General features: G+C 36.9%; 1 protein-coding gene across 7 annotated transcripts in view; it reads left to right on the forward strand.

Annotated features, from left to right (window-relative positions):
* Positions 1–24,272, forward strand: part of LOC127877394 (transient receptor potential cation channel subfamily M member 3-like) — a 279,970-nt gene extending 255,698 nt beyond the window's left edge. For all 7 annotated transcript variants that reach the window (XM_052423217.1, XM_052423218.1, XM_052423216.1 and 4 more), the window contains 6 exons: positions 11,264–11,438; positions 11,792–11,942; positions 13,360–13,550; positions 14,446–14,578; positions 14,750–14,873; positions 15,769–24,272. In XM_052423217.1, the coding sequence (XP_052279177.1) occupies positions 11,264–11,438; positions 11,792–11,942; positions 13,360–13,550; positions 14,446–14,578; positions 14,750–14,873; positions 15,769–16,971 (1,977 nt within the window). In that variant the 3' untranslated portion in view covers positions 16,972–24,272. The remainder of the gene's footprint in view (positions 1–11,263; positions 11,439–11,791; positions 11,943–13,359; positions 13,551–14,445; positions 14,579–14,749; positions 14,874–15,768) is intronic.
* The last annotated feature ends 311 nt before the right edge of the window (positions 24,273–24,583 follow it).

Genomic DNA, 24,583 nt, shown 5'->3' on the forward strand with positions numbered 1-24,583 from the left:
TTCAAAGTACCCGGGGCACAGGGAAGTAGTACCTGTGGGGAAATTGACCCATCCAGCGAAAATAATGAGCTCTTGTTTGGTGTTCGCATTTTGTCGTTTTGCTCGATCTTTATTGTTGGCTAAAACACATTACCAATGGGATGCAGCGTAGGAAAACAATTAACTGGTAAATATTTTCTATTTCATCATAACACAACCATTAGTATGGACATCCACAACTTAAAATTCTGACAAGTATAGAAACAATGTGGGTACGAAAATGTTGGGTACAGAAAAAAAATTGGGTACAAAAAATTTTGGGTATGAATTTTTATGCCCCCCTTCGAAGAAGAGGGGGTATATTGCTTTGCACATGTCGGTCGGTCGGTCCACCAGGTGGTTTCCGGATGATAACTCAAGAACGCTTAAGCCTAGGATCATGAAACTTCATAGGTACATTGATCATGACTCGCAGATGACCCCTATAGATTTTTAGGTCAAAGGTCAAGGTCACAGTGACCCGAAATAGTAAAATGGTTTCTGGATGATAACTCAAGAACGCTTAGGCCTAGGATCATGAAACTTCGTAGGTAGATTGATCATGACTTGCAGTTGACCCCTATTGATTTTCAGGTCACTAGGTCAAAGGTCACAGTGACCCGAAATAGTAAAATGGTTTCCGGATGATAACTCAAGAATGCTTATGCCTAGGATCATGAAACTTCGTAGGTAGATTGATAATGGTTGGCAGATGACCGCTATTGATTTTCAGATCACTAGGTCAAAGGTCAAGGTCACGGTGACCCGAAATAGTAAAATGGTTTTCGGATGATAACTCAAGAACGCTTATGCCTAGGATCATGAAACTTCATATGTACATTGATCATGACTCGCAGATGACCCCTATTGATTTTCAGGTCACTAGGTCAAAGGTCAAGGTCACAGTGACCCGAAATAGTAAAATGGTTTCCGGATGATAACTCAAGAACGCTTATTCCTAGGATCATGAAACTTGATAGGTAGATTGATCATGACTCGCAGATGACCCCTGTAGATTTTCAGGTCACTAGGTCAAAGGTCAAGGTCACCGTGACCCGAAATAGTAAAATGGTTTCCGGATGATAACTCAAGAACGCTTATGGCTAGGATCATGAAACTTCATAGGTACATTGATCATGACTGTGAGATGACCCCTATTGATTTTCAGGTCACTAGGTCAAAGGTCAAGGTCACAGTGACAAAAAAACATATTCACACAATGGCTGTCACTACAACGGAGAGCCCATATGGGGGGCATGCATGTTTTACAAACAGCCCTTGTTTTTTATAGGAAAGATGGGGTACCTGCAAGTATACCGGGGTACCCAAAAGTATCATTTGAAAATTGGTGTACAGTGAAGTATACTTCAAAGTACCCGGGGTACATGGAAGTAGTACCCGTGGGGAACTTGACCTATCCAGCGAAAATAATGAGCTCTTGTTTGGTGTTCGCATTTTGTCGTTTTGCTCGATCTTTATTGTTGGCTAAAACACATGACCAATAGAATGCAGCGTAGGAAAACAATTAACTGGTAAATATTCTCTATATTTCATCATAACACAACCATTAGTATGGACATCCACAACTTAAAATTCTGACAAGTATAGAAACATTTAAATTTATAAATAGAATTTATCACATTACCACCAACACATTTTTAGCTCATCTATTTTTTATTTTTTTATTTATGAGCTATTGTCATCACCTTGGCGTCGTTGTCGGCGTCCGGTTAAGTTTTGCGTTTAGGTACACTTTTCTCAATGCTATTGCATTCAAACTTGGTTCACTTACTAACTATCATGAGGGGACTGGGCAGGCAAAGTAAGATAACTCTGGCTTGCATTTTGACAGAATTATGTGCCCTTTTTATACTTAAAAAATTGAAAATTTTGGTTAAGTTTTGTGTTTAGGTCCAGTTAATCCCTTAAGTTTCAAAGCTATTGCTTTCATACTTGCAACACTTACTAACTATCATAAGGGGACTGTGCAAGCAAAGTTATGTAACTCTGACTGGCATTTTGGCAGAATTATGTGCCCTTTTTATACTTAGAAAATTGAAAATTTGGTTAAGTTTTGTGTTTAGGTCCACTTTTTTCTTTAAGTATCAAAGCTATTGCTTTCAAACTTAAAAGATTTACTAACTTTCGGGGACTGTGCAGGCAAAGTTATGTAACTCTGACTGGCATTTTGACGGAATTATGGGCCCTTTATACTTGAACATTTGGTTAAGTTTTGTGTTTTGGTCCACTTTACCCCTAAAGTATCATAGATATTGCTTTCATACTTGGAACACTCGCAAACTATCATAAGGGGACAGTAAAGGACAAGTTGCATAACTCTGCTTGTCATTTTAACAGAATTATGGCCCTTTTTTGCCTTAGTGACTTTGAATATATGGTTACATTTTGTGTTTAGATCCACTTTACTTCTAAAGTATCAAGGCTATTGCTTTTAAACTTCAAATACTTTCATGCTATCATGAGGGTACTGTACCTGGCAAGTTGAATTTTACCTTGACCTTTGAATGACCTTGACTCTCAAGGTCAAATTATTAAATTTTGCTAAAATTGCCATAACTTCTTTATTTATGATTAGATTCGATTGATACTTTGACAAAACAACTCTTACCTGACATACCACAATAGACTCCATCCAAACCATCCCCCACGCCCCCCTTCACGAATCGCCGCTCAACCCCCCCACCACCCCCCCACCCCCCCCCCACCCCCCCACCCCCCACCCCCCCCCCCCCAAATAAATAATTTTCATGCCCCCGGTAGCAGTTGAACTGTCCGTCAGTATTTAAGTCAGTCTGTCCGTCCTTTCAAAAAAAACGTTAACATTGGCCATAACTTTTTCACTTTTGAACATAGCAACTTGATATTTGGCATGCATGTGTATCTCACGAAACTGCACATTTTGAGTGGTGAAAGGTCAAGGTCATACTTCAAGGTCAATTGTCAAATTTATGGTGTCTGTCCGTCCGAAAACTTAAACATTGGCCATAACTTTTTTAATATTGAAGATAGCAACTTGATATTTGGCATGCATGTGTATCTCATGGAGCTGAACATTTTGAGTGGTGAAAGGTGAAGGTCAAGGTCATCCTTTAAGGTCAAATGTCAAATATATGGGGTCTGTCCGTCCGAAAACTTTAACATTGGCCATAACTTTTTTAATATTGAAGATAGCAACTTGATATTTGGCATGCATGTGTATCTCATGAAGCTGCACATTTTGAGTGGTGGAAGTTCAAGGTCAAGGTCATCCTTCAAGGTAAAGATCATCCTTCAAGGTAAAAAATAAATAAAAAAAATTCAAAGCTGTGTTCTCATGAAGCTGCACATTTTGAGTGGTGGAAGTTAAAAAACACAAATATTTATTTTTATTATTTTATTTTTGAAATACCGTCCAACCAATTATTCCCACCTAAGAATCCCCCCCCCCCCCCCAAACAATTTTATTTTAATTTTTTTGGCAATTTTTGGCATTTTTGGAAGATAATGTAATAAATGACCACACCCCCACACTATACACCCCTCTCCACTGTACCCCTCCCTCCTTTATGATTGAAATTGAGATAGGTCCCTACACCTTTAAAAAGAAAAATAGATGAGCGGTCTACACCTGCAAGGCGGTGCTCTTGTTATTGTGTTGTCACTACAAACGGAAATGTAATTGCTTCCATGCCATCCAGGAATTACACAGAAATTTACTAAAGAAATTTTATTATACAACTTACAACTCTATTCAGTTCACAGTGTGTCTACTGTCAACAGATCAACTGTTTTACAATCATCTTAAATTACATAAAGTGAAAATGGAAAAAAAAGAAGAAAACATGCACAAAACATTCTCAACGAAGTGTAATTACTGCCATTAAAGGAAAGTTCAACAACATATTCAAATTGTTACAATTTTACAACTTTCGGTTAAAATATTGTCTTAAATCTTCATTTTAACAGCCAAAACAACTCATACAGACACCTTGATTGCTTTTAATAGATTATTTTTACATAACAGTCCATCCACACAGACAATCTTTGATATTGGTTAAAGAAAACAACAACAAAACTAAGAAAAACCAACCTTGACCAAGAGCTGGAATTTTATCTCAAAATTGGCAATGACTTACACTGCCGTATTGTCTTCATTGTTATATAAGCTGAGGTTATTTTAAACCATAGAAAATCAAAAGGTTAGGTTCTACTTAAAAGCAAGAAAAGGTGCGGCAGAGGCCGACGCGTATCTTCACGCCACATGTTTGACCCAGGGGCGCCCCAGGGTTTGTAATGGGCCCATGCATAGTTGTGATTGACCGTATTGTCATAAGAGAAGTTCAGTATCAGTTTGAAGTGAATCGGTGTAGAAATGAAGAAATTAAAGTAAAAGGCAATTTTGGGTGGGCATGGCCTATGTGGGCGGGGCGCCCCAGGGTTGGTAATGGGGCCATTCATAGTTGAGATTGAATGTATTGTAATAAGAGAGGTTCAGTATCAATTTGAAGTGAATCAGTGTAGAAATAAGGAAATTATAGTAAAAGGCAATTTTGGGTGGGCGTGGCCTATGTGGGCTGGGCGCCCCAGGGTTGGTAATGGGGCCATGCATAGTTGAGATTAACCGTATTGTCATAAGAGAGGTTCAGTATCAATTTGAAGTGAATCGGTGTAGAAATGAAGAAGTTATAGTAAAAGGCAATTTTGGTGGGCGTGGTCTATGTGGGCGGGATGCCTCAGGGTTGGTAATGGGGCCATGCATTGCTGAGATTGACCATATTGTCATAAGAGCGGTTCAGTATCAATTTAAAGTGAATCAGTGTAGAAATGAAGAAATTATAGTAAAATAACCTTGAAAAATGAGTAAAAATCTCTGACCCGGCCCCACCCCAACCCCCATAACTTTTGACCCAGGGATCAGATCCAAAGTCCAAATAGTGCAGGATCGCTCATATGCTCATAGCTACCATGTGTGTTAAAGTTTCAAGGTTCTTGTGCTAATAGTGTAGGAGGAGATAGTGGCCAGGACAGACGGACGGACGGCGGAGATAACCACAATATCCCCACGCTTTTCAAAACGCGTGGGGATAAAGACAATTTTGGGTGGGTGTGGCCTTTTATGGGCGGGGCGCCCCAGGGTTGGTAATGGGGCCATACATAGTTGAATTTGACCGTATTGTCATAAGAGATGTTCAGTCTCAATTTGAAGTAAATCGGTGTAGAAATGAAGAAATTATAGTAAAAGGCAATTTTGGGTGGGCGTGACCTACTTGGCCGTGGCGCCCCAGGATTGGTAATGGGGCCATGCATAGTTGAGATTGACTGTATTGTCATAAAAGAGGTTCAGTATCAATTTGAAGTGAATCGGTGTAGAAATGAAGAAATTATAGTAAAAGGCAATTTTGGGTGGGCGTGGCCTATGTGGGTGGGGCGCCCCAGGGTTGGTAATGGGGCCATGTATAGTTGAGATTAACTGTATTGTCATAAGAGAGGTTCAGTATCAATTTGAAGTGAATCGGTGTAGAAATAAAGAAATTATAGTAAAAGGTAATTTTAGGTGGCAGTGGCCTATGTGGGCAGGGCGCCCCAGGGTGTGTAATGGGGCCATGCATAGCTGAGATTGACCGTATTGTCATAAGAGAGGTCCAGTATCAATTTGAAGTGAATCGGTGTAGAAATGAAGAAATTATAGTAAAAGGCAATTTTGGGTGGGCGTGGCCTATGTGGGTGTGGCCTATGTAGGCGGGGTGCCCTAAGGTTGGTAATGGGGCCATGCATAGCTGAGATTGACCGTATTGTCATAAGAGAGGTTCATTATCAATTTGAAGTGAATTGGTGTAGAAATGAAGAAATTATAGTAAAAGGCAATTTCGGGTAGGCGTGGCCTATGTGGTCGGGGCGCCCCAGGGTTGGTAATGGGGCCATGCATAGTTGAGATTGACCGTATTGTCATAAGCGAGGCTCAGTATCAATTTGAAGTAAATCGGTGCAGAAATGAAGAAGTTAATGAAAAATAACATTAAAAAATGAGTGAAAATCTCTGACCTGGCCCTGCCCCAACCCCCATAACTTTTGACCCAGGGGTCAGATCAAAATTCCGTCACTGTCACCGTCGCACATATGTGTCTTGTTCTGAGAAAACTGGGCGAAATGCTTGTGCGTAAAGTGCCGTCCCAGATTAGCCTGTGCAGTCTGCACAGACTAATCAGGGATGACACTTTCCGCTTAAACTTGATTTTCGGTAAGGAGGGACTTCCTTCAAACTAAAAATACTATTTAAGCGGAAAGTGTCGTCCCTGATAAGCCTGTGCGGAACAGGTTCTTGCGACACTTAACGCACTCGAATTAAGCCCAGTTTTCTCAGAACAAGACACATATGCTCATTGCTACCATGTATGTAAGTTTCAAGGTTCTAGTGCTAATAGTGTAGGAGGAGCAGGTGGCCAGGACGAATCGACGGACAGACATACGCACATCACCACAATATCCCGACTTTTTCTCCGAAAAATGTGGGGATAATAAAACTATTGTTAATGACTAAAAAAATAGGTTGTCAAAGTACGAGAAACGTTGTTTTTCTCGTAAATGACGTCAGCGCCAAATGGGTCAAAGTTCTGTTCCCAGCCACATTTATAGTTTGATGTCAAATGAATACACATAACATGATAGAGATTAATGTTAAACTCTTCAAGAATTTTAATAATATATGACTTTTTAGCGAACATGCTATAAAATATGAGAAACACAAAATGTAGTTTAAAGTAATATGAGGAGTATTTGTATGTAAGTCTATATAAGGTTTGTAAAGAAAAGCTTATACATAACAAATAGTATACAGCAGTATAATTCGTATCAATAGATACAATCGAACTATGCAAAAAGAATAGTTAACAATATGAACACTTTTCAATATCATTTTGAGAGACAGTAGAGTACACAGCGGGATAAGAAGTAAGTTAGCTACAAACTGATTGCAAGGGATTATTCTCCATAGTTGTAGTATAACCCTTGAGAACATAATTATTGTCTGCAAGACTATAAACAATTAATTATATCTGAAACTTGATACAGTCTGATTTATCACATAGATATAAAATACAAGTCTTGCATAAAGCTTTCTTGGAATAATTGTATAGTATTTCATATTTTATTGGTAGGTACAGTAAATGAAGCACTTAAAGGTATAAATCCAATCCTGATACCAGAGCTACAATAATGGCTTTTATGATTTAGTCCATTATATTTTTGGGGCTTTTAATTTGTTTATGTTTTTATCTAGTAGTTAATAGATCCTATTTTGTATTCAGTTCTTTCAATATAACACAACTATTGATATAGACCAATATTCCATGATTGCAAAACAATTGTATATAATTATATTCCCACAAACAAAGTTAAGGGGTGTATAAAGGAGTGAGCTTGTCAGTTGGTCTATCGGTTGGTCCGTATTAAGTGTCCTTTCTCTAATTCAAGTTGTTTTCATCAGATCTTCACCAAACTTGGTCAGAAGTTGTATCTAGATGATGTCTCGGTTAAGTTTGAATATGGGTCATGCTGGGTAAAAAAACTAGGTCACGTGGTCACTTAGTGCGTTTTAAACATTCAGCAAGTCCGCTGTTCTTATGCTCCCCCCAAAAAAATTCTGGGGGGAGCATATAGTTGCCGCTTCATCTGTCCGTCCGTGTGTCGGTCCGTCCGTGCACAATTTTGTCCGGGCTATTTCTCAGCAACTAATGACCGGAATTCAATTAAACTTTATGTGAAGCTTCATTACCAAGAGATGTGTATATAATCAGCCAGTTCTGGTCGGATGATTGTTCACAGAGTTATGGCCCTTTGAAATTTTCCATTAACTGTTCATATAGTGCAATTCTTGTCCGGGCTATTTCTCAGCAACTAATGACCGGAATTCAATTAAACTTTATGGGTAGCTTCACTACCAAGAGGAGATGTGCATATTATCAGTGGGTTCTGGTCGGATGATTTTTCACAGAGTTATGGCCCTTTGAAATTTTCCATTAACTGTACATATAGTGCAATTCTTGTCCAGGCTATTTCTCAGCAACTAATGACCGGAATTCAATGAAACTTTATGGGAAGTGCCACTACCAAGAGGAGATGTGCATATTTTCAGCTGGTTCTGGTCAGATGATTTTTCACAGAGTTATGGCCCTTTGAAATTTTCCATTGTACATATAGTGCAATTCTTGTCGAGCTATTTCTCAGCAACTTATTACGGGAATTCAATGAAACTTTATGGGAAGCTTTACTACCAACAAGAGATGTGCATATTATCAGCCGGTTGTGGTCGGATGATTTTCCACAGAGTTATGGCCCTTTGAAATTTTCCATTGTACATATAGTGCAATTCTTGTCGAGCTATTTCTCAGCAACTTATTACGGGAATTCAATGAAACTTTATGGGAAGTGCCACTACCAACAAGAGATGTGCATATTATCAGCCGGTTGTGGTCGGATGATTTTCCACAGAGTTATGGCCCTTTGAAATTTTCCATTGTACATATAGTGCAATTCTTGTCCGAGCTATTTCTCAGCAATTTATCATGGGAATTCAATGAAACTTTATGGGAATCTTCACTACCAACAGAAGATGTGCATATTATCAGCCGGTTATGGTCGGATGATTTTTCACAAGTTATGGCCCTTTGAAATTTTCTATAAACTGTACATATAGTGCAATTCTTGTCCGGGCTATTTCTCCCCAACTACTGACTGGACTTCAATGAAGCTTTATGGGAAGCTTAACTACCTTGAGCAGATGCGCATGTTATTAGTGGGTTCTGGTTAGATGAGTTATGGCCCTTTGAAATTTTTAAGTTGCTAAACCATTAATTGTATTATTTTGTCCAAAGTTATGCCCCTCAAGATGTTTCCTTTAATCTGAATATATAGTGCAATATTGTGACAAAAAAAAACTTTGGGGAGCTTCACCAGTCTCCGATGGTTTCTTGTTTGTGGAGACAACATGCAAAATATTATGTGTCAATGCGGCATGTGGGGGGTATTCATTAGTCTTTGACAAAGCTCTAGTTAGTAACTGTTGTTAGAACGATGTTTCTGCTTTAAATATTTATGAAACAATAATTTCAACATGTTATACAACATGAAATATGCAGTTGGGGGAAATCTAAAATGTGTTCTGTTATTGATACTCAAGATGCTGAATTTGGAGTAGAACAAGGTGTGTGTTTTATTAGATAAACTTAGCACAACATGCTGGTTTTGTGATCAAATTTTGTCATTATCATTTATCATTTGTTGTGTGTTGTCATTGTTTGCCATTGAACACTCTAGAGTCCAATTTAGTAGCCCAATCTTCATGAAATTGGATAACAAGATTTCTCCAAATGGTACCTAGACTGAGTTGAAATCTGTGACCTGTTTGGTTAAAAACTTGGTTACCAGGTAGAAAAAAGAAAATTGTGAACACTTAAAAAGTCAGATTGTTGGCCCAATCTGCATGAAACTTGGTCTGAACATATGTCTCATACATATTAAGGCTGAATTTAAAATCATTGGGCAAACAACTATATCAAGTTATCAATTTTAAAAAGCACTTTTTTAACACTCTTGAAGTCACAGTTACGGAATGATCTTTACAAAACTTGGTATAAAATTTGGCCCAATCATATCTGCAGTTTGTTTGAAACTGAGTATACTGAATATACCAACATGGAGTCCAAAAATGGTCACAAGGAAAAATAAGATTTGTACCTCAGTCTCCATGAAACTTGATCAGAACATTAATTTTAAAGATATATAAGCTAGGTTTGAAACACTCCACTTGGGGTTGAACAACTACTCAGTTCATCAAATAGGAGAACAATATTGAAAACAGAAGAAGAATCAGAACAAATGTCTGGATAATATCCAGCCGAGTTTGAAACAGGGTCGCATGGGATCAAAAACTAGGTCACTACGTTAAATCAAAGAAAAAACTTGTGAACACTATAGAAGTCACATGTAGCCCAATCTTTGAAAATCATTTGTTTGATCAATATCTTGGCTGATTGTGAAATTGGTACACATGGGTTCAAAAACTAGGTCATTTGGTCAAATTGTACAAAAAGCTTGTAGAACCATAACTCTATCTACCATAGTTTTTTAATTATCTCCCTTCCTATAATTTTAAAGTAAATGTTTGTCCAGAGCATAACTCTAAATCTACTGAAGGGATTTACTATAAACTAGAAATATAAACAGATGGCAACTAGGAGAAGTGCAGTGAACATGAACCATAACTCTTTTGGCCGTAATTTTTGAATAATCTCCCGTTATTTATTTATGTATTTATTTTTCATTTATAGTTTTAAATTATATTTGATTTAATTTCATAGTAAATATTTTAGCTTTTCAATGTTTAATATCGCCCTTTATCTAATTGTACAATAATATTTTAATTTGAACACTGAAGTATTCACTGTAAAATGTATAGATGAGTTTAAGGAAAAATATAGTGATTAAAAACAGTAACTGTTTATAGTCTTCTTTTTTAATTACCTCCCTTTCTTTCATTTCCATATATTTTATTCTCTACAACATAAATCCAACACTATATAACTAATTGATCCTTGAAATATAAATAGATGACACAGGTGCCATGTTTTACAAATATTATTCTACTCTCTAAAACAAATGTCATAAAGCAAACACATTTTGGTGGTGATTTGGCACTACTGTGACAAGCTCTTGTTAAGTCACAGTTTTTGCCAAATCAACACAAATCTTGCTCAAATATTTTAATGATATTTCGACAACATTATTATATGTGAAGTTCTGTTTAAAAACATGGCTGCCAGATGGCAGGGGCAGTTTTTTTATTGCTGCAAAAACTTAAGAAGTCTTGCCCAAGCGTCATGAAATATAACCACATCAATTCCACAAATTATATCTCAGCTAAGTTTGTAAATTTTCTGGTCAATTGGAAAACCTAGCTGCTCAGGGACAGGAGAACAGTTTTCTTTTGAACAGTCTGGAAGATACATTTGTGACCAACTCATTATTAAACTTGCTTAGAACATTGAAAAATGGTGTTCTTCTCTTAAAAAACATGGCAGCATTATGCATTGAAACGTTGATAAACTGTCTGCTCACAATGGTTTAGTTCCTTGCAGTCTCAAAAGAGCCCCAGAGAGTCTTTGCCCCTCTTGCTTTGTCATGCTTAACTTGAGTTCAAGTTGTACTTTTTTTTTTCAGAAATGATTATTTTTGCTATGTACTTTTCCAGTTGCGTGAGATGTGCTATTTCCTGATCATTCTTCTGATTGTGGTGGCGAGTTTTGGGGTTGTGAGACAGGCCATACACTACCAAGATGAGGAGCCATCCTGGTTCCAAGTTCGCAACATGTTCTTCTACCCTTACTTCATGATCTATGGTGAACTGTTTGCAGAAGAAATTGACAGTAAGTGTTGATAACTTATTGTAATAATATAATGCACATTGTTAGAATAGTTTGTGTATATGTTCTACAGGGTAATAAGAAATAATTATCAATCTTTGTTAAATATCAGCCACTTTCTGAATAAACAGGCTAAATGTATGTAGGTGAAGTATCGTCCTAGATTGGCTTGTGCAATGCTCACAGTACTTTCGTTGTAAACTGACATTGGTTTAATAATTCAATAAAGGTGGAAAGTGTCATGAGTACACAGGCTTATCTGGCATGATACTATGTACATGTATTAAGCCAGGTTTTCCAAGAGACCATGTGTATTTTTTTAACACTAATCCAGTATGTTTTATTCCCTTTGCTAGCCTGCACGGACCCAGCACGCCAGGAAAAATTCAAGAACGGTGAGCTGGACGTGGTGTGCACGTATGGCTCGTGGATATCACCTCTCTTCATGTTCTCCTTCCTTCTGATGTCCATTGTACTGATGGTGAACCTGCTGATTGCGCGCTTCAAGTGAGGATATTGCTAAACAGTTTCCTATGATTAAGAAGAAAGTATTTTGATATGTATTTAGCTGGAATAATGACACACCAAACTCAAAGAACTATTCATTGAAATGTAGCCTGATCTTTATCACTTAATTTCCAAGTTCCAAAATATTCTCTCCTACAGGATATTTACATTAACTTTCCAGTTCATAAACTAGTCAAAGAATATTACATACAAGCTCTTTCAACTCCATTAAATATTCTAGTCAAATTATAATCCCATCCTGTCTATAAGAAATAAATTTGATGTATATTGCTCTTTTATGTTAGCCAAACTCCCTTACATAGAAATTGAGCCTGCTTTATATATTGAGGTATTTCACAGAACTGTCGGAATATAACATAATATAACAAACCGAACAGAAATATGATGATCAGCTCTAGCTACCTATGAAATATCCATGAACAAATTTGATTGCTTTTATGGAAAATTGATGGAATAAACAGGCACTTTATTAGTCAGGGCTCGACACTAACGGTGGTCCGTTGACCCGGGGTCAGTAAAAAATAGGGAGGACCAGTGAAACTAGAAATTGGTTGATCCGTCGGACCAGTTAAAAATCCTGGCCGCTTATTGTGAAATACTGGTGGAAAGCCGTTTTAATCAATAAAACAACTTATATGTTCATCATAAACTGATAATTTCATCATTATTTTATGGGCCGACTCGAGACCGGGATAAAAATAGCAACATATTGGAAATTCCAATTTTTCTAGATGCCCGGATAACAAAAAGCTGTTGTTGGATCAAAAAATCGATTTGCGTTCCACAAATGTCTCTGGACTTTGCCGTGATCGATACACAAATTAACATAACATTCAAAGTGTTTGGATTGAGAAATGAACAAAATGGTATTTATTATTTTGAAAAAGCAGCAATAATCAGCATTTTATCGATCTTAGTACCATCAGAAAATTATTTACCGTGCGAAATTACACTGGAGGGCGCCAAATAATGTTTTGATATTGCCGGAGAGTAAATGTGCGTATTTTCAAGATTACAAGTTATCGCAATGTGGAATTTCATTCAGGGGGTGGTTGAACCTCCGCCTAAAAAACCTAAAACTAATGAAGAGAAGCTTGAAATTTAGGTAAAGTAACATACAAAAAAATTGTTGGACCACTTTATATCTTGCAGGACCAATAATTTCTGAAAGCTGGTGGTCCTTTGGGACAGTAGGTAAAAAAGTTAGTGTCAAGCCCTGTTAGTTATAATTTTTTTCTTTATCAGAAATCCATCAACTGCTTTAGTCCTTTATGGTACTCTAAGGAGAATCTGTGAACATTATTGTTAACTTTAACAGTGGTTGCTAGCAATCTGTTCCTGCTTTTCATTAAAAAATATTTCAGTAGGAGTACAATTATCTTTCTTTTGTACGCAGTGCCTGTTTTATCCGCATGAACCCACACACAATGAAGGTGTGGAAGTTCCAGCGTTATCAGCTTATCGTGAACCATGAGCTGCGGCCCATCCTGCCCCCGCCCCTTATCGTCATCAGCCACATCTACCTGGCCCTCAAGTTCATCAAGAGACGATGCCAGGGCAAGAGGGACCACTTTGACTCTGGACTCAGTATGGCCACAGAAATATAGTTTATTCTGTTATTGATACTATAACTTAATTGCGGCTCACTCAAGGGCTGTAAACTAAGTCTTTTGGTCGTATTTGTCATGCCTGTCGCAGAAAATATGAGGGCAATAGGGACCACTTTGACATAAACTTTCAGAATGAAGTAAGGACAATTGGATATTGTCCTTTTTGTTGTTGACGCTACAAGTTTATTTAAGCTGACTTTAGTCAGTTGTGCTGTAAACTAAGTTATAAATTTGTAATGTTTTAAGGTGTTGACTTTTTGCTTTTAGAGCTATTTCTGTCATATGACTGTTCGCTTTCAGTGCTATTTCTGTCATACTTTCAGAGCTGATTCTGTCTTACTTTCAGAGCTGTTTATGTCATACTTTCATAGCTGCTTCTGTCATGCTTTCATAGCTGCTTCTGTCATGCTTTCATAGCTGTTTCTGTCATACTTTTGGAGATTTTTATGTCACATTTTTAGGACTGTTTCTGTCACACTTTCAGAGCTGTTTCTGTCATTCTTTCAAGCTGTTGCTGTCTTTCTTTCAGAGCTATTTCTGTCAATTTGAGAGCTAATTCTGACATACTTACACATCTGTTTCTGTCATACTTTCAGAGCTGTTTCTGTCATACTTTCAGAGCTATTTCTGTCATACTTCCTGAGCTGTTTCTGTCACATTTTCAGAGATGTTTCTGTCACACTTTCAGAGCTATCTCTGTCATACTTTTATAGCTGTTTCTGTCACACTTTATGAGCCATTTCTGTCATACTTTCAGAGCTGTTTCTGTCACACTTTCAGAGCTGTTTCTGTCACCTTTTCAGAGCTGATTCTGTCATACTTTCAGAGCTATTTCTGTAATACTTTCAGAGCTGTTTCTGTCATACTTTCAGAGCTGTTTCTTTCATTTGATGACATGGAGAAGCTACATGACTTTGAGGAGGAGTGTGCCGAGGACTACTTCAGGGAGAAGGAGCTGCAGCTGCAGTCATCCTCGGATAAACGGGTGCAAGTCATCAATGAACGGTAAGCACACTCAGTTACTCAGTGTCTTTCCAGATTCATTGCAATGTTTAACCAATTGAATACTTCTTTGTAAAACACAGTAAATTCTAACTCCACACACGATGTATCTTTTAATCTATTGTGTTATGACTAGCACAAGTAAACACTAATTGTTTCCTGCCATCATTTAAGAGTGGAGAACATGACCCTGCGTATGGATGACATTAACCAGAAGGAGAACTTCATGATGCTGTCCCTTCAAACCATTGATCAACGCATGTCTGCCCTAGAGGAGCTTGCAGTGCAGAATGTAGAGGTATGCAATGTGGGCATGGCTCGGTGTAATAGTGTGGAACTTTTGTGACCAAGTTATGCTGGCAAGATATAGGGAAGGCGAATAGTACGTGTTGGACACTTGTGACACAATAGTTTTGTCGAATGCTTGCTATGCGGGAGGGCTAGCAGAGTAATGCAGTGGTGATGTTCTCAGCCTTTTAAGTCTTTTTACATCAATTGCACAAGGATTCTTCCATGATAATTATTTGTGTATTTTCATTCCCTTTGTGAAGTATCTAGTGCTCTGCACTTTGGTTAAACGTCTCATACAAAAGACAAGTTAGTATGTAATGTGTGAGTTTGGTTTTGTACCTGGAATAATGATGTCTTATTTTGGAATTGTTAAAAGTGTTTTGAATGCGAAAATAATAATACAAACTGACGGAATAAGACCAAACTTATTTATTGCCACCTTGTTTTGTGTGAATTCTAGTTATTATAACATTTAAAGATATGATGCTGGTGAACTAGCTATGTTTTGTTCGAAGAAGATAGATCTGATAAACTTATTATAAGCATATTTTGTGCCAGTAAAGTCAAAAGACTTATTTAGATAAGATCATTAAGCATGGTAACATTAAATATAAACATGTTATCTTTGTTGAGATTATCTTTAAATGTTAAAAGATAATTTATTTCTTTGAGATATAAGATAATAACAGTTGAGGTTAAATTTTAAACATAATTGAAGTACCGGTAAATACATCATTATGATAATGTTTGTTTCAATTATTTTGTTTTTCAAATCCTTTAAATTTATACCCCCAATGTGTATGGAAGCATCTGTTTATCACAAGGTTACATCATGAAGATATTGTGTATCTTAGAACTTTTTATTTAATGTGCTAAAATCAACATACCTCTATTCCCCTCAGGTGCTGGGTCAGTTGCGGTCAATCATGTCTCAGCTGGACACGCGCTCTCGCAACATCAGCGGGTCCAGTCTGCAGAGCAGTCGAGGCCGGCTGGACAGTGAGGGGTCCACTGACCAGACTGAGCTTCAGCAGTATGAGGACCAGTTCACTAACCAGTCCACGGAACCTGCCAGACGTAGGCGATCGGAGGCCTCTGTGGTTAATGAAGCTACCGAGGGAGGATCCGCCACCAGCATGCGTGCTATGAGACCACTGGAGAAACAGTCAAGTCATAGACTGAGAAGGCGCTCTTTGCAACGGGTACCGGAGATATCTCAGGAACAAGATGCTTCGCCAGACAGGGAGGAAATTAGGCCTATCAGCCGGACGTATTCTCTCCAGGAGAGGCGTCAGATGTTCATTCCAAAGTTACGTTTGAGTCTTGCGGAGTCCAGTTCAGCGCCTACAACAGCTGGGATGCGCCTCAACGAGAACATTAATGCAAGTTCAATCCCACCACCTGGCTCAGCACACAGTGACCGTGACATGGCCGTGTCTTCCCAGCAACCCACGCCAACAGATGGCACAGCATGCCCCATTCTTGAGGTGACAACAGATTCTGTTTTCAGCGATGCTTTTTCTCCAGAAAACACTAGGGTACCGTACTATACGCAGCATTCCCTTACATATGGCTCAATCCTGACGTCCCGTTCTGTGGAGTACACAACTATAACAGACGAGATTGACACCTCCTGCATGATGACATGCTCTCCGCCCGGCAGCCCTACAACTGCACACACGAGCTCAGAGAATATGTGGGGGGAAGAGGACAAACCAGAAACGCTTGTGAGGTTCGAGAACGCTGCGTTGAAGCAGGCCGAGGAAACAGAACATCGCAGCATGGAGCACGTCATCCGCCATCGGCTGAGAAAGATCTCGAGGGATGAGAGCGACAGCATCTGCGACATTGCCAAGCTGGCGGTCAGTGAGATGGACATCACAGATGTTGCTTCAGACCACGAGGAGGGGTTGGAAGACGAGGGTATGTCCGAGGATGTGGAGAGGGTGGAAGGCGAGGACAAGGAGCGGATAGATGGAGAGGACACGTCTCCCTCGGTCAGTACAGATCCAATCATGTTTGTGGCTGTTCCAGTTGAGATCAGAATCAGACGAGCCTCCACACTTAAAGAAGAGGATGAAGATCCCAATGCACAGAAGGTGTAAAGTTGATCGGATAATTCAGACAATAAGAAGATAAGTGCATGTGAAGTGCAGTGAATGTGAACTACAAAGAAAGACTGTTAGAGCTTTAGGTTTGTGTTACTGTAAAGTTTGATGTTGTTCATTGTTGATGAAAACAGTATTGGTTTAGGAATAGACTATGCTAAATATAGATAGTTTGAGGTGCTATAGAAATCAACATTTAGTACATGTGTGTCATATTTGTATGCAATACCTTATTTTATGAGACACAGCGAAATGAAAAAAACCTTGATTGAAGCCCGCGGCCCCTATAAATGATGAGATGGTGGATTAAAGATGGCTCTAGACTGTAGCACTGTATACCATTATCAATTATAGAGGTTATAGTGTGGGTGAGGGGGGGGCTTAAGAGATGGCACTATTGTGGCTCTGTATACGACTGTCAATGGTAGAGGTGTGGGTGTGGACAGGAGGGGAGTTGTTAGAAGTTGCATGGTGTCCCTATATATCACTGTTAACCATAGAGATGTGTGGGCAGAGGTGGTAGGGGGTAGAGAATGCCCTGTATACTTACTCTAAAATGAAGCAACGCACATAGTTGCCAAACAAATTGAAGTGCACATTCCATTTGTCTTATTTTCTGTCAGGAATCAAAATTTCTCATTTTTCTTTTCTCCCAGAAAGTGTTAAGCATATATTTGCCACTTCATTATTCTGTCCAAATTATAATCTTGAAGGACTTGAGGATAGATTACCTTGTTCTTAAATTTATATATTGTTTCTTTCCTAATTGATGTCTATTCGTCCTTCTGTCTCTCACACTTTATTTCAGAGGGAATTCTTAAACAGTAATGATCTGAATTTTATGAAACTTATTTTGAGCTTTACGGTTGACATGTGCCACATTGTCAGGACAATCTTGGTAAATGATTTTTTACTGAGTTTTTGTCCTTTGATGAATTATTGTGTCTTGTTCTCATAATACTTTTTGTTCTACTGGAGATCTCAATAAGTTATGATCCAACTTTCATGAAACTTTATTAAATATTTCAAGGAGTTATTGCCCTTTGAATCTCAGACGCTTATGATCCAAATGTTCTGATGCATAATGTGCAGCAACCCAATTAGATGGACAAACATATCTTTTCTGGTTGTTCACTCTAAAACTTGTAAAGGTAGTTATTTCCCGTTGATTATTAATATGACGTTTTTAAATGTGATTTTATGTTTTCATGTCAGATAGGATGGACTAATCATCTGAAATTGATGAATCTTTATATGCAGAGTTTGCAGGCTCATATTGTCAGTTGATTGCAGGCCAGTGAGTTTTCAGGGAGTTATGTCCCCTGGAACAATGTTTTGTTTGCACACAGCCCATGTTTCGACAAAACCTTTCGTCAGGAAGCATCTGTCAGTTTCACGGATATTTTTGTTAATTATTTTAATTGTTGGTGCCTTAACTTACTGCACACAAAACAATATTCACAAGGACCATTTTTTTCGCAAGTAATGTTTATGCATAATGTTATAGTGTTGTCATATTTCGCAAGAAATGGCTGTGTCAGTGGTTCATCGATTTTGTTGAGTCATCTTTGTGGTTTTGTTTTATTTCTGACACACGTTCCACAAGCTTGTTTTTTTTATGAATCAATGAATGTTATTTGTAAATACACTTAGTATTATGTAGATGTAGATGTTGAATTAAATGTTAACTAATAGTGTTGGTAAAATGAGATTGTTTTTTATGTCCCCCACTATAGTAGTGGGGGACATATTGTTTTTGCCCTGTCTGTTGGTCTGTTGATCTGTTGGTCTGTTGGTTGGTTGGTCTGTTGGTTTGCGCCAACTTTAACATTTGCAATAACTTTTGCAATATTGAAGATATCAACTTGATATTTGGCATGCATATGTATCTCATGGAGCAGAACATTTTGAGTGATGAAAGGTCAAGGTCATCCTTCAAGGTCAAAGGTCAAATATATGGGTCAAAATTGCTCATTTAATGTACACTTTTGCAATATTTCAATATTTAAGATAGCAACTTGATATTTGGCATGCATGTGTATCTCATGGAGCTGCACATTTTGAGTGGTGAAAGGTCAAGGTCATCCTTCAAGGTCAGAGGTCAAATATATGTGGCCAAAATCGCTCATTTGATGAGTACTTTTGCAATATTGAAGATAGCAACTTGATATTTGGCATGCATGTGTATCTCATGGTGCTGCACATTTTGAGTGGTGAAAGGTCAAGGTCATCCTTCAAGGTCAAATATATTGGTCAAAATTGCTCATGTAATGTCACTTCTGCAATATTGAAGCTATCAATTTTATATCTGACATGCATGTGTATCTTATGGAGCTTCACATTTTGAGTGGGGAAGGGTCAAGGTCATCCTTCAAGGTCAAACGTCATATACGGGGACATAGTGTTTCACAAACACATCTTGTTAGATTAGAAATTGTACATAAACAATGTAAGAGAACTGTGGCTATGAAAATTACCAAGGTATTGTTGTTTTGTGTATGAGTAAAAAAATGTATAATACGACTCTTTCATGTAAGTAGTTTTCACATTGTGATATGATTTTAATCTCATACAGAACAAATAATATGCACGTTAATGAAGCATTATGCATGTTAATAGCAAATGTTCGTGTCCATGTAATGAATGTGGATAGTCATGGAATATGTGTACGTTCTAGTGTTTACCTTTGCCTTGTCTCTCATGCCACAATTATTGACTCATTAATTATTAATTTCTAAAGATAAACAAGGAATCTGCATGCTAGTAGTGGCAAGCTTATTTTACTATTTATAAAAAAGCGTTCTATAATTGGAGCTGATTTAAAAAAATAATGAGCTCAAGGCAATTCTTGGCATTTTAGCAGTTTTTGGTATTTTTATGTTCGCCTTTAATTTTTCTTTTTCCTTTTTACGAGAACCAACAAATACCAATATATATATACATATTAGAATCAACTTTGATTGTTACAGATGAATTATGTCATGGATGACAAACCTGTTCCATCTATGTATGTAATTGGAGATGTTGAAGTGTATCATTAGTTTTAACTATGTTTTAAAGATGTTTGAGTCTAAAGTATGTGGTTTAACAATATGAAATATGTTGTATATAATGTTAAGTTTTATATAACCAATACGACATAAAAGCAAGCAAAACTTAGCACTTAAAATTATTTACAGTATAATTTCCCAAAAAATTAAAAATTTAGTGAATTAAACAATTGTTATTCACACGTGTTAACCACAGTTAAACATTTGGAAATTCTGTCAATATGTGATCATATCAATTTCAACTGTTTTGACTGCATTATAATTCTTATGAAGTTGTTTATGTTTGTGTAGTTCACATTCACACAGTTTTGGGTCTCATTTATTATGACAGCTGATAATGTGATCACAATATTTTGCATACATTGTTATTTTAATATGAATTTCATGTTCACCCATAAAGTTTTATATGTGCATTGTTTTGTTCAGATGCAAACTCCATAGTTGATTTACATAATGTATTCATATTTAAGAAGATGAATTGTTGTCACCATATTTACACAAAAGGTGAATGCATGTTATGATTATGCATAATTGGGATCCTTTTTGGTAAAATGAGCCAAACTTTATTTTTCATTAATATGTTTACAAAATAGGAAAGTATATTTTAATTAATTAAATGTTGACATTTTCGCACAATCGTTGAACACAATTTCAATAATCAATTTATTTGCAAATCTAATAAAAGCCTAGTTAAAGAATATATTTATTCAATTTATAAATTTGAAATATTAAATTGTTACTTATAATGTTAATTGTTATTAAGATGTTACTTTTACATATACCTCTCCTTTAGGAGTACATTATTGCATAACAAATGGATTTAAGCATAAACACAAATGTGTGGTATCACTTATGTGCAATCAGTATTAGAAAATTGTCTTCAGCATTTACCGGCTGCACAGTCAGTAATAATTTGCATGGTCAAACCTTTCTTTTGAGGGTTAACACATTATTAATTATTTTCATGTTATTGTTTTCCGGGAAGTTGTTGATTTTTGTCCAGCCCTCTTGCACAATTTGGCAGTGTTACTTTATCAATCATTATTCAGTTTTAAAGAAAATAACTCTGATTGACCACCACGAGGGCACAACTTGATGCATGAAATGCCCATCTCTAAAATTGAAAGGTCAAGGTCTCTTTTGTAGAAAAAGGCAGATTTGGCCGTAAAAAATCTTGTTTAGACTGCAAATCAATCATTCATTATGCACTTTCAAAATAACTCGACACACTGTAAGGAGATGTGGCCTACAACAATTGTATCCCTACCTCAAAGATAACGGAAACACTTCCAATGATTTCAAAATTCAAATTTTTCCATAATTTAGCTTCTTGTCCCCTACCGGTTTCACCGGAGGGGACTTATGGTTTGCGCTCTGTGTGTCTGTCTGTGAGTCTGTCTGTCACATTTCTTGATCCTGCGATAACTTTAAAAGTTCTTCATATTTTTTAATGAAACATGAAATATGGATAGATGGCATTATGGGCATTGTGCACGTCATTTCATTTTGTTCTTACTTCAACAATTATGGAAACAAATATAACAAAAAAAATAAAAAAATCTGACAATGGTGGAGCCGGTAGGTGACATATATTGCTTGGCAATATTCTTGTTAATTCTGTAACTATGTCATTCTATATGCAATTTTGACATAATTTAGCACAAAAGTTCACATTCGGGGCTGTGGTTACGGGTAACAAAAGTGGTACTAGCTCTAAAGTCAAGGTCACAATTCAAAGGTAAAAGGCTGGTTTGAACTGAAACTTACTAAATGAAGAAGTTTGGAAAAACACTTTGTCTTACTCCTACATCATCATTCATTGTGCAATTAAAAAAAAAAAAAAAAGTGTTCAACCTGTGGAGAAGGCTTGTGATTTTTTGGACAGAGGTCAAGGTAACATTAAAGGACACATTTGTTTAAGCATTTTTATACGCCCGTTTTAAAAAAACGGGACGTATTATAGTTTCACCTTGGCGGCGGGCGTGCTGGTGGGCGTTCGGCGTCCACAACAGTGTCCGCTCTCTAATTAAAATAGTTTTCATCCGATCTTCACCAAACTTGGTCAGAAGTTTTATCTAGACAATATTTAGGTCAATTTCAAATATGGGTTATGCTGGGTCAAAAACTAAGTCACAGGGTCACTTAGTGCATTTTAAGCATTTAGCATAGTGTCCGCTCTCTAATTGAAGAAGTTTTTATCCGATCTTCACCAAACTTGGTCAGAAGTTGTATCTGGGCAATATTTAGGTCAAGTTCAAATATGGGTCATGCCGAGTCAAAAACTAGGTCACGGGGTCACTTAGTGCATTTCAAGCATTTAGCATGGTGTCCGCTCTGTAATAGAAGTAGTTTTCATCCGATAATCGCCATACTTGGTCAGAAGTTGTATCAAGACAATATCTAGGTTAAGTTCGAATATGGGTCATGCATTATACTTGGTCAGAAGTTGTTTCTAGACAATATCTAGGTCAAGTTCGAATATGGGTCATGCAGGGTCAAAAACTAGGTCACAGGGTCACTTAGTGCATTTCAAGCATTTAGCATGGTGTCCGCTCTCTAAGTAGTTTTCATCCGATCTAAACCATATTTGGTCAGATGTTGTGTCTAGACAATATCTAGGTTAAGTTCAAATATGGGTCATGCCGGTTCAAAAACTAGATCACAAGGTCACTTAGTCATTTCAAGCATTTAGCATGGTGTCCGCTTTCTAGTTGAAGTAGTTGTCATCTGATCTTCACCAAATTTGGTCAGAAGTTGTGTCTAGATGATATGTAGGTCAAGTTCAAATATGGGTCATGGTAAAGTTATCAAGTTGTCCAAAACCTTCAAACGGGCGTATATTGTGACAATTTGGCACTCTTTTTACCATTGGGTTTACAATTTTAGAGACAAGGGTCTAGTGAGTATTGATTCTGGGAGCTTTGTAGTGTGGACTTCTGGTTTTCGACATAAATCTATGCACATCTAAGATTGAATAATTGTGGATATTGATTATTGTTTCTTTTTGCCATTAGTTTCATGGTGCGCATTTAGTGTGTAATGAGTTTTATGTTTGTCATGCAACGAATTATTGAGACTCCATTTTGATGTTTTTGTGTCTGTAAATAATCTTTCACTCTCAATACAGTAACAAATCTAATTATAAGGTATTCTGCAAATTGGATGTATGAATAAAATTGAAAAATAAGTAAATATTGAGTTGAATCATCATAGTTTGATAAATTTACCTGCTATTATAAATTTTAACAACAATAAAAGTTAACGAAATATCCCTCTACAAAGAAAATACCATCTTAATTGTATATATTGTTTTTAACTAGATGTATTCAATTATGACAATGTGTGATTGTCCATAAACAGTATTATCAAAGTTTTGATGGTAATTGTTCAAATCCCTTGGTACATCTTGCTTTCATTAATTTGTGAACACAATCAACAAATGCAATAAGCAAATGGGGACATTTTTGACTACTGTTTTATAAATTTCTAACATTTTATTAAATGTCCCTTTTTTAAATGTAGGTGTTATATTTGGGATATTAGATTAATGCAACACATTTTAATATAATTATACACGTACAAAAAAAGTGTTTATTATAATCATAAAAATTACTGGAAACCTTTGAAAAACCTTGTGACTTAACTACCTTGCCTGTTTATAATTTATTTGTTGTCTGTTATTGTCCCCTACTGGTTTCACCGTAGGGGACTTGTGGTTTGTGCTCTGTCTGTCTGTCTGCCAGTCACACTTTTCTGGATCCTGAGATAACTTTAAAAGTTTTTAATGTTTTTTCATGAACCTTGAAACATAATTAGATGGCAATATGGACATTATGCACGTCATTACATTTTGTTCCTACGTTAAAAATTCTGTTTGCTATGGCAACAAATAGACTAGAAATACTGCTGAAAATGGCGGTTTTCTGGATCCTGTGATAACTTCAAAAAATTTAATATTTTTTCATGAAACTTGAAACACGGATAGATGGCTATATGGACATTATGCACGTCATTTCATTTTGTTCCTACGTCAAAAATTCTGGTTGCTATGGCAACAAATTAAACAAATCTGACAATGGTGGAATTTCTGACAATGGTGGAGCCGGTAGGGGACTGTATTGCTTGGCAATAGTCTTGTTGCATTTGTTATATGTAAATATTTTTGAAAACATTCTTATTATAGTGCTCACATCTGTTAGCAGTATGACCATATCTTTAGTGAATATAAAAATAAATCAGTTCTGATTACACTGTTGTCCTTTTCAAATAAGTCCCCACCCCCGTAACAAGGGCAGAGGCTATTAAAATTAAACTGCTCTCGCAAAGGTTCGATAGGATAGGAGTATATGAATGCCATATGGAGCCAGCATAGCTCCTGACCACATTTGCAGTCTAATTTTTTTTTAATAATTTACATTAATATTTTCATCTTTCTATTAATCCTAGACTTCATAGACAGGCAGTTCACACAATGTGCAATTTCTGGAAAGTCATATAAGTAAACAAAAGACTTCTCATGGTTCAAATATATTTTAATATATAATTTTGCTGTCTATGAT

Source organism: Dreissena polymorpha, chromosome 4, assembly GCF_020536995.1.
Source record: "Dreissena polymorpha isolate Duluth1 chromosome 4, UMN_Dpol_1.0, whole genome shotgun sequence".
NCBI lineage: Eukaryota > Metazoa > Mollusca > Bivalvia > Myida > Dreissenidae > Dreissena > Dreissena polymorpha.